Source organism: the organism of the source record quoted next, unplaced genomic scaffold (assembly GCF_019419815.1).
Source record: "Pyrus x bretschneideri cultivar Hongxiangsu unplaced genomic scaffold, Pyrus_bretschneideri_v1 Contig47, whole genome shotgun sequence".
In the NCBI taxonomy this organism is placed as follows: domain Eukaryota; kingdom Viridiplantae; phylum Streptophyta; class Magnoliopsida; order Rosales; family Rosaceae; genus Pyrus; species Pyrus x bretschneideri.
In genome coordinates this window covers 2,663,354-2,676,685 of record NW_025999784.1, presented here as the reverse complement: position 1 = coordinate 2,676,685, position 13,332 = coordinate 2,663,354, and the positions used below count along the sequence as shown (strand labels likewise).

At 37.1% G+C, this 13,332-nt stretch overlaps 2 protein-coding genes across 2 annotated transcripts; both read left to right on the top strand.

Moving 5' to 3' along the window:
* Positions 1 to 370: 370 nt before the first annotated feature.
* LOC103956258 (BTB/POZ and MATH domain-containing protein 4) lies at positions 371 to 4,248 on the top strand. The gene is made up of 4 exons (XM_048568081.1): positions 371 to 1,008; positions 1,512 to 1,857; positions 2,045 to 2,324; positions 3,770 to 4,248. Exons 1-4 carry the CDS (start codon positions 614 to 616, stop codon positions 4,054 to 4,056), a joined length of 1,308 nt encoding a protein of 435 aa, XP_048424038.1. The 5' UTR covers positions 371 to 613; the 3' UTR covers positions 4,057 to 4,248.
* Positions 4,249 to 5,066: 818 nt separating this feature from the next.
* On the top strand, positions 5,067 to 12,162 carry LOC103934988 (cationic amino acid transporter 4, vacuolar). The gene is given in 16 exon segments (XM_009344755.3): positions 5,067 to 5,483; positions 5,486 to 5,596; positions 6,193 to 6,394; positions 6,799 to 6,883; positions 7,767 to 7,907; positions 8,006 to 8,124; positions 8,200 to 8,296; positions 8,823 to 8,995; positions 9,098 to 9,164; positions 9,595 to 9,708; positions 9,710 to 9,754; positions 9,886 to 10,153; positions 10,797 to 10,905; positions 11,303 to 11,415; positions 11,610 to 11,685; positions 11,826 to 12,162. Coding segments are annotated over 16 exon segments (1,908 nt in total). The 5' UTR covers positions 5,067 to 5,452; the 3' UTR covers positions 11,983 to 12,162.
* The last annotated feature ends 1,170 nt before the right edge of the window (positions 12,163 to 13,332 follow it).

The following is a 13,332-nucleotide window of genomic DNA, read 5'->3' as shown; positions in this document are numbered from 1 at the left end:
GTAGCATCGACCTTTATTACGATCAAGAATGGTAAGATGTCAATCTAGTAAAGCAACCCAAGCAAGATTTACTATATCCATGTGAATTGTGTCTATTATCTCTATGAATGAATTATTCAATTATTAGTAATGTTTTCTACCTTATTTATATAATTTTAAATTTTAAATTATTTCTGATCACACGATGTACGATGAACAAATACGATTACAAAATCTTCAAATTCACTAAAAAATAGATCCAACGAAGATCTTTTTCCAAATAAAGTTACGAGAGATCATTTTAGATGCAGAAGAATTCATCTCGTAGTGGAACGAAATTGTTTTTACCCGCGTATTAAAAAATAAAAAGAAATTAAAATGGAAAAAGGAAACTTTGAGAAACATACCAAATCGGCTTCTTTCTCAAGCCAAAACACAATCCCAATTTCTCAGGTGAAATCCATCAATACCGCCAAAACCACACACCCAAAAGAACAAAAAATCTCAGAAATTGCAAGAAATCTTAGGAAAAAAATCAATCAAATTCTCCAGTCAAAAGCTTTTGACCTACTTTGGTTACTGCTGAATTGTGAAATTGCAGATTTCGAGCTTGCAATCCCCAATTCGGAAACAGATGATATCCGGCAGGCAGAAGAACGGCCGGTCTCTGGCGTCGCCGTCGAGCTCGCGCTTCGTGACGGAAACCGTTAACGGGTCCCACAACTTCATCATCAAAGGGTATTCCTTGGCCAAAGGAATTGGGGTCGGAAAGCACATTGCCAGTGAGAATTTCACCGTCGGAGGGTTTCAATGGGCCATCTATTTTTACCCTGATGGTAAAAACCCTGAGGATAACTCCGCCTACGTCTCCGTCTTCATTGCCCTCGCCTCCGAGGGCACCGACGTTCGAGCTCTCTTCGAATTGACTCTCGTTGATCAGGGTCCTAATGGCAAGCACAAGGTCCATAGCCATTTCGATCGATCCCTCGAAAGTGGGCCTTACACCCTCAAGTACAGGGGCAGCATGTGGTGGGTAATTTCACTTTGCTGGTTTCTTGTTCTGGGTTCATTTCAATTCTTTGAAATTTTCGCTAATTCGATGCTTTACTTAATTGGAAATGAGTTTGCGTATGTTGTGAATGAATGTGTTTCGCAATTTTTCGTTAATTCTATGCTGTATACAATTGGAAATTAGTTTACTTATGTTGTTAATGAATATTTTTTTCGCAGTTTTTTCGCTAATTCCATGCTTTACTTAATTGGAAATGAGTTTGTGCATGTTGTGAATGAATGAATTCTTGCAGTTCTTTGATGAGACTGGCGGTTTGTTAGATTGAGAATAGGATTTTGAATAGCTACTTTGGTACTGGTAGGCGTGGCAGGATTGCTATTTGTAATCAATTGTGTTTTTGTCTTAGAAATGGATGGTATTTGACTACTAACAGATTTTATATGTAGATTTTATGTAATGATATTTGAACTCCGTATCGTTTATACATTTTAAAGTAAACTTATTTGCAATTGGGTTTTAGGGGCTACAAACGATTTTTCAGAAGGACGCTGCTCGAATCATCAAGTTTCCTCAAGGATGATTGCTTGAAAATCAATTGCACTGTTGGTGTTGTGGTTTCTGCAATAGATAGTTCAAGATTGCACTCAATACAAGTCCCCGATTCTGATATTGGGGATCATTTTGGTATGCTTTTGGAGAATGAGGAAGGCTCAGATGTTACATTTAATGTGTGTGGTGAAAGGTTTCATGCTCACAAGCTAGTATTGGCAGCTAGATCTCCTTTATTTGAAAAAGAATTTTTCGATGGAACGGAAGAAGAGAATCATGATATAGTTGTTACAGATATGGATCCCAAGGTCTTTAAGGTAACGCTTCTCAACTATTTCTTTTCCTTTAAAATTATGCTTTTGTAAGATTGAGTTGTATTTGTTGTAGTATGTCATTTGGCATTTGGAAATAATATAATATACCAGTTTATCCTAGGTGGTTTGCTTCCTATGAACAAAGTTCATCCTGCTTTCCTATCTAATGTCTTTTGTGCTGTCTGAGCAGGCATTGCTACACTTCATATACACGGATAACCTTATTGAAGATGAAGAGTTGTCAGATGCAAGTTCACTGTGCATGTCATCTCTATCTGATGGATTAGCTGCGAAGTTGCTAGCTGCATCAGACAAATATGGCTTACCTCGACTCAGACTGATGTGTGAATCTGTTCTCTGCAAGATTATGTCTGTTAATTCTGTTGCCATTATTCTGGCCTTGGCCGACCGTTATCGTGCTATGGATCTAAAGTCTGTATGCCTAAAGTTTGCTGCTGAAAACCTAGTTGGTATGTCCTCCCTGTTTAATTTTCTGTTTTCATGGTTCTTACTTTATGTAAGGGGTAGGTAAGGGGTTTGAATCAGGATAAGTTATGTGTGTGTCCTTTTGGTATACTGTATACTGTTATCAGAAACAATTAGGGAGTGCAGCTGCTGGGATTCCAGTCTAGTCATTAAGGGATCAAGTCGGAGGCCATGGAAAGACATTTATCAAGGGATTAACTCGTTTTTCTTCTTGCTTCCAATTTTGGTGGGTAATGATGAAAGGGTCAGGTTTTGGGAACAGAGGTAGGTGCTGGAAAATACCTTATGCCTTGTTTTTCCTAGACTATACAGTCTATCACAGCATCTCAATTTCTCCATAGCTAGGGCGTATGTTATTCCTTCTCAGTTTCTATTGAGTTGGGATTTTGAGTTTCGTAGTAATATGAATGAATTGAAGAACCAATTCATTCTCTACAAACTGGTATACTTCTTTCAAGTTTAGGGATACTTCTTCTCTACAAACTTTTCAAATTGGAAAGCAGCTGCTTTTTAAGTGCCTTTTGTGTATATACTGGTCCTCTGTAGTTTTCTCTCTTTGCGATAATATTATTATTTTCCTGGAAAATAAAAAAGATTTGTTTCCATTGCCATCACGATTCTCCATCTGCCCCTATGCAAATACACGAAAGCAGCTGATTGACCCAATCAAATAGTGCATAACAAACATAAGGGGTACTTATCTTCCAACTTCACGCAGACCCTTTTACCCAGTAGCAAAAGGACAGATTGAGGATGGTAGGAGTAGGGAACCTATCTGATTCTGACTCAATTTCGAGCTTTCTGATTTCTCTAGCAGCTTTAAGTGTTTCATATCTGGGATAACTTGTAGTTCCTGGTTAGGTTTATGTTGCTCGCCAAAACTAATTGAGGTTTTGCATGAGCAATCAAACAACATGCAAGTGGGACCTGCCGTATAACAGTGAGTTTAACATACAGATTGTGGGAGTCAAATTGCATGTAACCAATAATGATATGCTTTTGCTGCCTTGATTGCTTATGCTTTTACTTTTGAAAGTACATATTGTGGGAGTGAAATTACAAACAGTATGCATTATTTTCCCAAAACAAGGATGATATGCTTTTGCTGTTTGCTTTATGAAGTAGAGCCATCAACCACTCTGTTCTCCCCACCCTTCCCCTCCTCTCTGTGTTTGTGATGAATCTGCAGTACGATTGTGCATTCACTTTAGTATTTCGTTGTCAATTTATTTAGTTATACAAATATCAAAATCTTAAGCTTAGATTACAAGTGAGTTCTTACGATCAAAATTTGGGGATCCTGCAGTTACCAAAAACCTGGGAATCGAGAATGGTGCCTGTCGTTTCTATTGCACTTTACATGCCAGTCTCCTAATTCTCTGTGCTCACTTATCATTTCTACACTTTCTGATTGACATGTTTGATGCAGCCGTCATGGAATCGGATGGTTTTGAGTATCTCAAGGAAAACTGCCCGCTGCTGCAGTCAGAGCTGCTGAAGACAGTCGCTGGATGCGACGAGGAACTTAGCGGAGGGGCAAAGACTCGGAGTGTGTGGGCCCAGTTTTCTGACGGAGGGGATACGAATGACAGGAGCGTAAGGCAACGAACCTGGGAAAACGGAGGCGAGAGAAGTCAAAGCATTTGGGCCCCGCTTTCCGACGGTGGCGATGCGAGAGGTAGGAGTAGGAGTAGGAGTCCCAGGCAAGATGATTGACGTGGAGGATGTGTGTATTGGTTTGAATGCGAGTAGATGGAAGGAAAAAGGACTAGCAAAACTATGTGATAAAAGAAGAATGTATGACAGAATAAGAAAAAGCATGGCTGTTGTTATTTTTCTGTAACGTTTATTTGTTTGATGAACTAGAGAGTAATTATTGTGTTTGTAAAGCTGCAAACGTTAACGCTAGGGAAAGTGACCAAGAAAATTGTGCTTTTTGCAGTGCATTTAGTGCGATCTGTGATGCGGCTAATGCATCTGTTTGAGCGAGAGTCGAGATTTAGACGGGCGTCTAAGCGATCTAGACGCACTTATTTAATTTCTAAACGCTAGAGATTAATAAGAGGCTTAACGCCTAAGGCGGAGATTTTCAGAACAAAATGTACATAAGTTATCATGCCTTTGGTGTGGCTCCGATTGATTCCGAGTGTATTTTGCTCACCACTCTTAATGTCAGTGTAACATTTTTCTTATCGTTCAAGACTTGTGACGCAGGAGGATCTTGTACAATTTGAAAATCCACTGAAACATGAGCAAAACGCTACTTTGGTTCTTTGAATAAAACAAATATAAAATACATTTTTAGGTCTTTTGCCTAACGGTGAATTATAGAACAACCTATAAACCAATAAATTCAACAATTATTAAACTTTGATGGAAAAAGTAAATGCGATCCATGGCTGAGTTTAGGCTCATATTTGACAATGTGAGTATTCTTTTAAACCGATTGAAAACGTTTTGAATGAATGTTTTTTGTAAACCAATTATGAGTAAATCCTGAAAAAAAACCTTTAAATACTTCCTGCAAGAAATATATTTTCTCGATAAAATATTTAAATGAACCTAAAAATACTCACACCAAAAACATTTTTCAATCATTTTAAAAGTGTTTGCATATCGTAAATTTTGTATTAGATTAAATTTGTTTTTGTGGCAAGCAAATTGGTGGAGTAAGTATATTTTCCTTAGAAATTATTGGTCGAAGGTTCGTGAAGATTGGAATGTTGGGTACACTGCAAAAATGCAAGCAATTCTCCACCTCTTCCCCTCGTTGTCCAGTTCTTACCTTAAGTGTACAACTTTGTGCTGCTGCTGCTGCTGTAATTTCTATATTTGTTACTTTACTTACTTGGTAGAATATATCCATCACTATCAACCTCCATCCCCAGAAATCTATCACCTTCGGCCACCATCCCCATAAAAGCACCCATCTTTCACCCAACAACCCAGTGGCAGTGTCATCCTGCTCCCCCTCTCCTTCATAAACTCCCTTATCTCCAAACTGTTCTGAGAAAAACCCACAATTTATTCCTTTTTATTTCAGTGATATAGTAGAACAGGCGAAAAGTGCTTTTGAATTGAGTGTTTTTGGTTGGGTTTGCGAAGTGCTGATATGCAAAGTGTTGGTGGGAGCAAGTGCTTTTGGGGTTTAGAAGTTTGATTCAGAGGAAGGAAGTTGATTCAGTTCATGTGGGGAGGAGGGAGGGGCATCATCAATTGGCTAGGATATTATCTGTCACTGACCTTATTGCCATTGGTAATAATTCCATTAACTTGCTTCTCTCCCTTGCTTTCTGGAACTGGGTTTTGCTTTGTTTTCTTATTTTCACTTTCGATAATGCGATATTCTAAACTACGGGGATCAGGTTCGAACTTAAACGTAAGGGGCGGACACACTACTCTGACCAACGGGCCTAACCCACATATGCACTTTTCTTTTCTTATTAGCTTGTGATATGTTCATTCAAGTTTGTGGTATGTAGTGTATGAATGTAGCTAATTCAATAATGTTTTCTTATGTTGTTGTCTGTAAGTTGAAAGTAATTTGTTCCTCAAGTCACTGTTTAATGGGGTTGTTAGCATAATAGTTTCCCTTTCTTTCTTTTTACTGTTCTTGTTTTTTAAATATAAAATGAGTTTGGTTCATTTGGTTTTATTGCAATTGCTTGGAAGAATTTGCTCTTAGGATTTTCCTCATTGTGTTAAATTAACCATGTGATGAGTGCACACTGCTTAGCATTGATGAACCAAAATACGTGTGCAACATTCAATTCGAGCTCATGCTAGGTTCATTGTACGTCTCATTTCCTTATAAGCATAGAGATGATTCTTTCTAAACTTCCTATCAATCAGGAGTTGGAGCTACAATAGGTGCTGGAGTTTATGTTCTTGTCGGCACAGTTGCTAGAGAGGGTGCAGGACCTGCACTTACCATTTCATTCTTAATTGCTGGGATAGCTGCTGCACTCTCAGCATTTTGTTATGCAGAGCTTGCATGTCGTTGTCCATCTGCTGGGAGTGCCTATCACTATTCATACATATGCGTTGGAGAAGGGTACTGTAAAATCTTTTTAATCATTTGAATGTACTGTACTATTGATAGTCTTTACCCGTGCTATCTACCAACAGAGTATCATCCTTAGTGCACATTAATTTATATGATGTGCCGGCCCTGTTTGATGTAACAAAATTCTTTGTTAATAGACTAGTTTCAAGGCATACTGGTTGTAAATTTTCTCACTCAAATAAAAGGCAATTTCATTATAGGACAAAAACAGTGCTAAGTTTGAGAACATGGTTAAGCTGCTCAGGCATATTGCTAAGTGCTTCTTAAGACATGGGTGGGGGAATATGTTATTGTGATTGATCCTTGAATAGATACCAAACCATGAAAATCTTTCTTTTTATCTATGTTTATGATACCTTCAGTTAGTGACTCGCGTCATGTGGTTTCTTTAGTGTTGCTTGGTTGGTAGGTTGGGCTCTGATTCTAGAATATACCATTGGTGGTGCTGCTGTTGCTCGTGGCATAACCCCAAATCTGGTACAGTGTATATATCTTGTCTTCTCTTGACTATGTCATATGCAATTGTGCTTATTGAAATATATTGCTGAGAAATATGTAAACACACACACACAAAAACACGCTGGATAAGAGGGAGCCTTCACAGTGTGGACAAGTGAAAATGCAAAGGTTGTTGCAACGACCAATCACAGCCTTCTCTATTTTTGCGTTTTGGTTTGCACAGACATGTTGGCACTTTAACTGTTATATATGTATTGTTTTAGAATGCATTAGATAAAATAATAATAACATGTACCTGTGAGGACCAGCTGTAGTATCATTTGACCAGTCTTGCTTTTTTGCTTTGCATACTTGTGAAACAAGGCTTCTTTGTGCCATTATATGGCACGTAACCTTGAAATGCCTAAAATACTGAGTTATTATACTGGCATCTGCTGCTCAAAATTTCCTTCTTCTGTGTATTATCAGTTGTTCTTTTGTTGAAAACGAGATCATCCTCAGCCTTGAAGGTCGAGCAGACTTCCCCAAATGCCTTTCAGTTCTGAAGCTTTTTCACATAAAATGAATTGATTTTAGAACAATTGGAACAGAAGTTAACTTTCGTATGAGTTACATGTGTAAATTGACATAAAATAATCTGATGATATCTTTCCATATATGAGTGAGAGAGTGTCAGTACAAATTTAAAAATAATTTACTAGAGAACAAAGGAGGATAATGGTATACTCACGCAGCAGAGAAGTCTGTAGTCTGTTTTAGTTCATGGTGTTTATTACAAATTATCACATGTTTCGAAGTAATTTGTCCGTTCAGTTTGAGTAGTTTTTCTAGCAAACAATGTGGGAGGTCCCCAATGTTAATGGATACCATATGGTCCTTCTGTTTTTTACTTTGAAATCAGGCCTTGTTTTTTGGAGGCTTGGATAAGTTACCTTCATTCTTGGCCCGTCATACCATCCCTGGGCTTGGTATTGTGGTTGATCCATGTGCAGCAGTGTTAGTTCTTATTGTCGCTTTTCTCTTGTGCACAGGGATAAAGGAGGTAATCTTTTTCCCAAAAGTATCATTGTAATCTTTTTCATCCATTCAAATTTTATTTTCCTTGCATTTCTTACTAAAGCGAACGACCTGATTTCTCAGAGTTCATTGGTACAAATGATTGTTACGTCAGTAAATGTTTCTGTCATGCTATTCATCATGATAGCAGGTGGCTATTTGGGTTTAAAAAATGGATGGGTTGGATATGAACTTTCTAGCGGGTAATGCTTTGTCTTCACTTTCTTATAGATTAATCTCATGAAACTACTTTCTCATATTGCACTTTAACTTTTTAGGTACTTTCCCTTTGGAATAAACGGGATGTTTGCTGGTTCTGCTGTGGTCTTCTTTTCTTACATTGGTTTTGATTCAGTTACTAGCACAGTTGAGGAGGTAAAAAAAATTTTGTAGCAGTTTATTTGTGTTATGTGATGAATATGGAGCCTGCTGGAAATATTCATATGCAGTTAGGTTGTGCTGGAAATGTTTATTTTTATTTTTTGGACGATTAGTTGTAAATAAAAGCATCACTAGATTGTCAAAGGTTTCTTTTGGGCAAACTGGAAGTGTCTACAAAAGGCAGCTACTACTTAGAAACCACCATGTGGCAGAGGATTAAATGATCGGTAATATAAAACTTTACTATAGTACAAGCATGGAAATTTAGCAAAGAATCTCAAAATTGACCAGATGAGTCACTTAATGAACACTTATGTATGCTGGTAAGTTTCAGTTTTCAATAAAAGTTATTGGTTGCGGGCACTCACCCGTTAAGGATTCAAGCAAAATTTCATAATGAATGGTTTGCACATCTCTTGTTCAAAGCCGTTCTGCTGTATCAGATGTCAAGTCAAATTTTTTATATAATGTTATTGTCGTGTTGTTCTTCAAGAATTTAAGAGAATATTTTTTATGGCAGGTGAGGAATCCTCAACGAGATTTGCCCCTCGGTATTGGAATAGCATTGTTTATATGTTGCATCTTGTACATGTTTGTATCTTTTGTAATAACCGGCTTAGTACCATACTATGACTTAGATCCAGATACTCCCATTTCCTCAGTATTTGCAAGCTATGGGGTGGAATGGGCAGTGTAAGCATATTTTCTTCTTGTTTCTGGTACTCCGTTCACTAGGACTTTGAGTGCCTTCCATTTAAAAGTATTTGTTTTAAGATTCATATGTATGGACTGCAGGTATATTATAACAACGGGAGCAGTTACTGCTCTTTCTGCAAGTTTGTTGGGTTCGCTTCTTGCTCAGGTGTGTCAGTAGTACCTTATTTTTTAATTTAGCATAGTTATAAATCTCTTTATAGTGGAGTTTTACTAATGCAGACAGCACTTTTAGGAAGTTTTTACATTTACTACTGCTTTTTCAGTTATATATTGGTTGGTTCCATCGAACTTTCCTGACAGTTTTATATAGATCTTCCTGAAGATTTTGTGTCAATGCCAAAATAATTTGCTGTTTGAAAGTCTTTTTGCTTGCATTCCCATACTGAGACAGGACTACAAGGCACCCTTCCTTATATCTAAAAAGTATTTAGGTTGCCAGGTTTAAATTTAGGAGCTTGCCTCACCTGAATTTCCATTTATTTGGAGGCACTTTGTTCTCTGCATTATCACGAATCAGAGGTTTATTCCACCTGGTAATCCGAGATCTCTCGGTTTGTTTTATTTCAATTTTACAGCCACGGATCCTGATGGCAATGGCTAGAGATGGATTGTTACCATCATTCTTTTCAGACATTAATAAAAAAACCCAAGTTCCTGTGAAGAGCACTGTTACAACTGGTATTTTTGCCTGCAGTTCTGACGTTCTTTATGGATGTTTCCCAATTGGCAGGGATGGTAAGTTAACCAAAGTTTTTTGACTGGAGATAAAAGCTGAGCACATATTTATAATTTATTATTCTCTAGGGAGATGAATCTTTGTCGTTTTCACGTTTTCATCCTCATAAGTGTATATTATGTGGGTACAGGTTAGCGTTGGTACACTATTTGCATTTACAACTGCTGCACTTTCAGTTTTGATACTACGATATGTGCCACCAGATGAAGTGCCACTTTCATCAGCACTTAAAGAGTCCATTACGTCAGCATCATTGCAAACTGGTCGTACTATTCAGGAAAGTGACAGAGAAAACCTTCCACTTCCTGCTGGCTCCTCTAAGGATGATAGTCAATATTTACGTGAAATAGGGGAGGCATCACTTGGCTATCCTCTGATTCAGAAAGTCTTATCACAAGGTAATAGTAGCTCACGTGATTTGTAGTATGGGAAAACAGATTATGCACTGAATGTACCGAACTCATGACGCTTGTGTTTTGGAATAAGCAGAATCTCACTGAACATGGAGGATTAAAAATAGGGGAAATGACCAATCCCTCTGGTTAGGGTATTTTTTTTTCAATTAGATCTCTCTAGTGTTTTTTTCTTCTTTTCAATTTGGTCCTTATAGTTGAGTTTTGTTTACAACTTTACAATCAAGGATAATTACAAGAATCCGTCAATCAGTTAGAGGAAATACTTTTTCAATGAGCTCACTATAGTTAGTTTTGGTTTCCAAAGGTCCCTGCCTTATGTCCCACATGCAACTGAGGTGCGTGATATTTCAGTCTAACTGATTGACGGATTCTTTGATTTTACCTTGATTGTAAACGAAACCTAACTATGACAATCTGGTTGAAGAAATTAAAATTACAGAAAACTAGTTTAGAAAACATCCAAACCGTGTCAATTTTGTTTGAAGTTAGGATGGTCATAGTTCCACTAGCCACTAGGGCCACATCCCATGTTAAATGAAGATGTTTACAATTTGGATTGACTAAGGTTCTACCCTAGACAATTGTTATATGATGTTCCTCTTTTTGACTACAAATAATCATACAGACAATCGAAATGAACAAAAAAGGCGGAAGATTGCGGCCTGGGCCATAGCCTTTCTCTGTATAGGGACTTTTACCTTTGCATTTGCAGCTTCAGCTAAAGGCGTTTCCAGGTTTGTCATGTTTTAAATTACATTTTACGCAGGTTGATGTTTGATTAATGGCTGGCCTTTTGTACATTGACTAGAATTTCAACTCGTGATAGGCTGTTAAATTTTTAAGACAAAGCTTTTGTTTGCTTGATAGACATTGTTGGCCCGTTCCCTAACAGCTTTTAGATTTTTGGGCTTGTGGTTGTATAAAATGATACTGGAGCTATTAAAATTTGAACAACGTCCTATTAAGATCTATCTAGGTAGTCTAAGATTTAGGTATATTCCATTAGAAACATATGCAGTTTTGTCTTTGTAAATCATATGTCGAAAGAGATGAGATCAGAGATTCAGACATATATATCTAACAATTCCATCAGATTTTAGTTTAATGTTGCCAACTTGTTTACTGTGCCAGCATTCTTCGCTTCACAGTGTGCGGAGTGTCTGGCGTTCTACTGCTGTGCTGCTTAATTGTGCTGACCTGTATTGATCAAGATGATACAAGGCACAGCTTTGGACACACTGGAGGTACGGTTAATATCTATCCTATAAATATTGCTGAGATTGATGGCATTACTCAATGTTGATGGGTTCATCTAGAAACCTCGATTCTCTCGAATTTCCATCTCTTTGTTTCCTGCTTGTGTTTGGAGTGGACTTCATCCTCGAAAGTTGAAGCAAATCATTTTTACGACTCCACAACCGTTTGTTTCTCTCTGCAGGTTTCAGTTGTCCATTTGTTCCATTTTTGCCTGCTGCTTGCATTCTCATAAATACCTACTTACTAATTGGTCTCGGGTGAGTCCTCCCTTCCCCTCGCAACACACACGCAAATAAGCAAATTCATATCGAAATCCAAAACCAGAATCTGAATACATTGATCCATGACTTTCGAAATATGCTATATTCACAACTGATAACATGTTTCATACTCGTAGAGCTGCCACATGGATCCGCGTCTCTGTATGGTTTGCCATAGGAGCATTGGTATACTTGTTTTACGGCCGAAGCCATAGTTCACTTTACAATGCAGTTTATGTATCCTCAGCTTATGCTAATGAGATTTATCGTTCCTCGTCAGACCACGCGGCCTAGTCTGCCGGGCGAGAACCACGCTCGCCCCGGTGCCGGTCACAAATGTGTTTCTGTTATCATGTGTTTACTTTTCTCATGTAAATTTTATGTCGGAACTTTTGAACAGAATGTTCATCTCATTGTAAGTAACCCAAATTACTTTCAGTTTCTTTGCAATACAAAGTAAGCCTTGAAAGAGAAGGATAGAGAAAACCAAGCTCTGTTTTCTTTACTTTAACCATAGGACCATGGTGAGCATATGTTCCGTTTCGTCGCGTTTGGTGCCTAAGATTGAATTTGATTGGATATCCACGTTGAAGAACTTCTAGTTTTGACAGAGTTGACGGAATTAAATAGATTAGTTATAAGGTGTTGATATCCTATCGTGCGGTGTGGAAGGGATACGTCTTCTTCTCGAGTACTGCTGCCTTCAATTTGGACAAAATTTGAAAGTTGACGTCAGTTTCTTCCGGTTATCTTAACCAATGTTCATACATTTTTTTTTTTTTTTTGTCTAAGAAAACATTATTTGACTCTGAAAACCGGTGTTCAAGGAACAAGTAAAATAAAAAGTTGGTGTTATCAACATACCATTTTTTATCTCGTCCACACTTATATTAATTTTTTGTTGTTAGATTGAATGAATAAAAGAAAATCAAAAGATGTAAATTAATAAAAAGTTGTGTATCTCCTACACATCTATATTAATTTTTAGTCGTCAAATCGAATAAAATCAAAATATGTAAATTAATAAAAATGGATAGAAAGTAAAAATAGGTGTGTAGTTAACGTCACCCAAAGAAAAAAAAGAAGCTAAGTTGTAACAAGTTTTTCTTTAATTTAATTTTTTTTTTTAAGAAACAATAGTATTTATATGAGAGAGTAGGCTAAGTTTTATAATGGACTAGCAATAATGTGGTTCAAATTTACCATTAGCGAGAATCGAATATAAAATTTTTCACTTACAAATGAAAAAGAATACGTATTATTAAACCGTAATACTAAGTAATTCTTTTAATTTAATATTAAGTCATCCATCACAAGATGAATTATTTGAGTTGGCTTTTTGCCAATAAACGCGCCCACGTCAGCTTCGTATGGGACATGATTGCGAATTATTATTTGACTCTAAAAACCCGCGTTCAAGGAACCAAGTAAAAGAAAGGTTGGTGCCATCAAACGCATCATTTTTTATTTCCTACACACTTATATTAATTTTTTACTTTCGAATAGAATGAATAGAAAAAAATAAAAAATGTAAATTAATAAAAAGATGTGTAGGAAGTAAAAATAGGTATGAAATTTTTTATTTTTTATTTTTAAAAATGAACAATTAGTGGTAAGTAACGGTTATCGACCCACCACACCAAT

Excerpts from the sequence above, each read along its gene's own strand:
- LOC103956258 (XM_048568081.1), top strand. The coding sequence starts at position 614 with ATGATATCCGGCAGGCAGAAGAACGGCCGGTCTCTGGCGTCGCCGTCG. Across the intron at positions 1,858-2,044 it reads TGGATCCCAAGGTCTTTAAG|GCATTGCTACACTTCATATA; the intron begins GTAACGCTTCTC and ends CTGTCTGAGCAG. Across the intron at positions 2,325-3,769 it reads TGCTGCTGAAAACCTAGTTG|CCGTCATGGAATCGGATGGT; the intron begins GTATGTCCTCCC and ends TGTTTGATGCAG.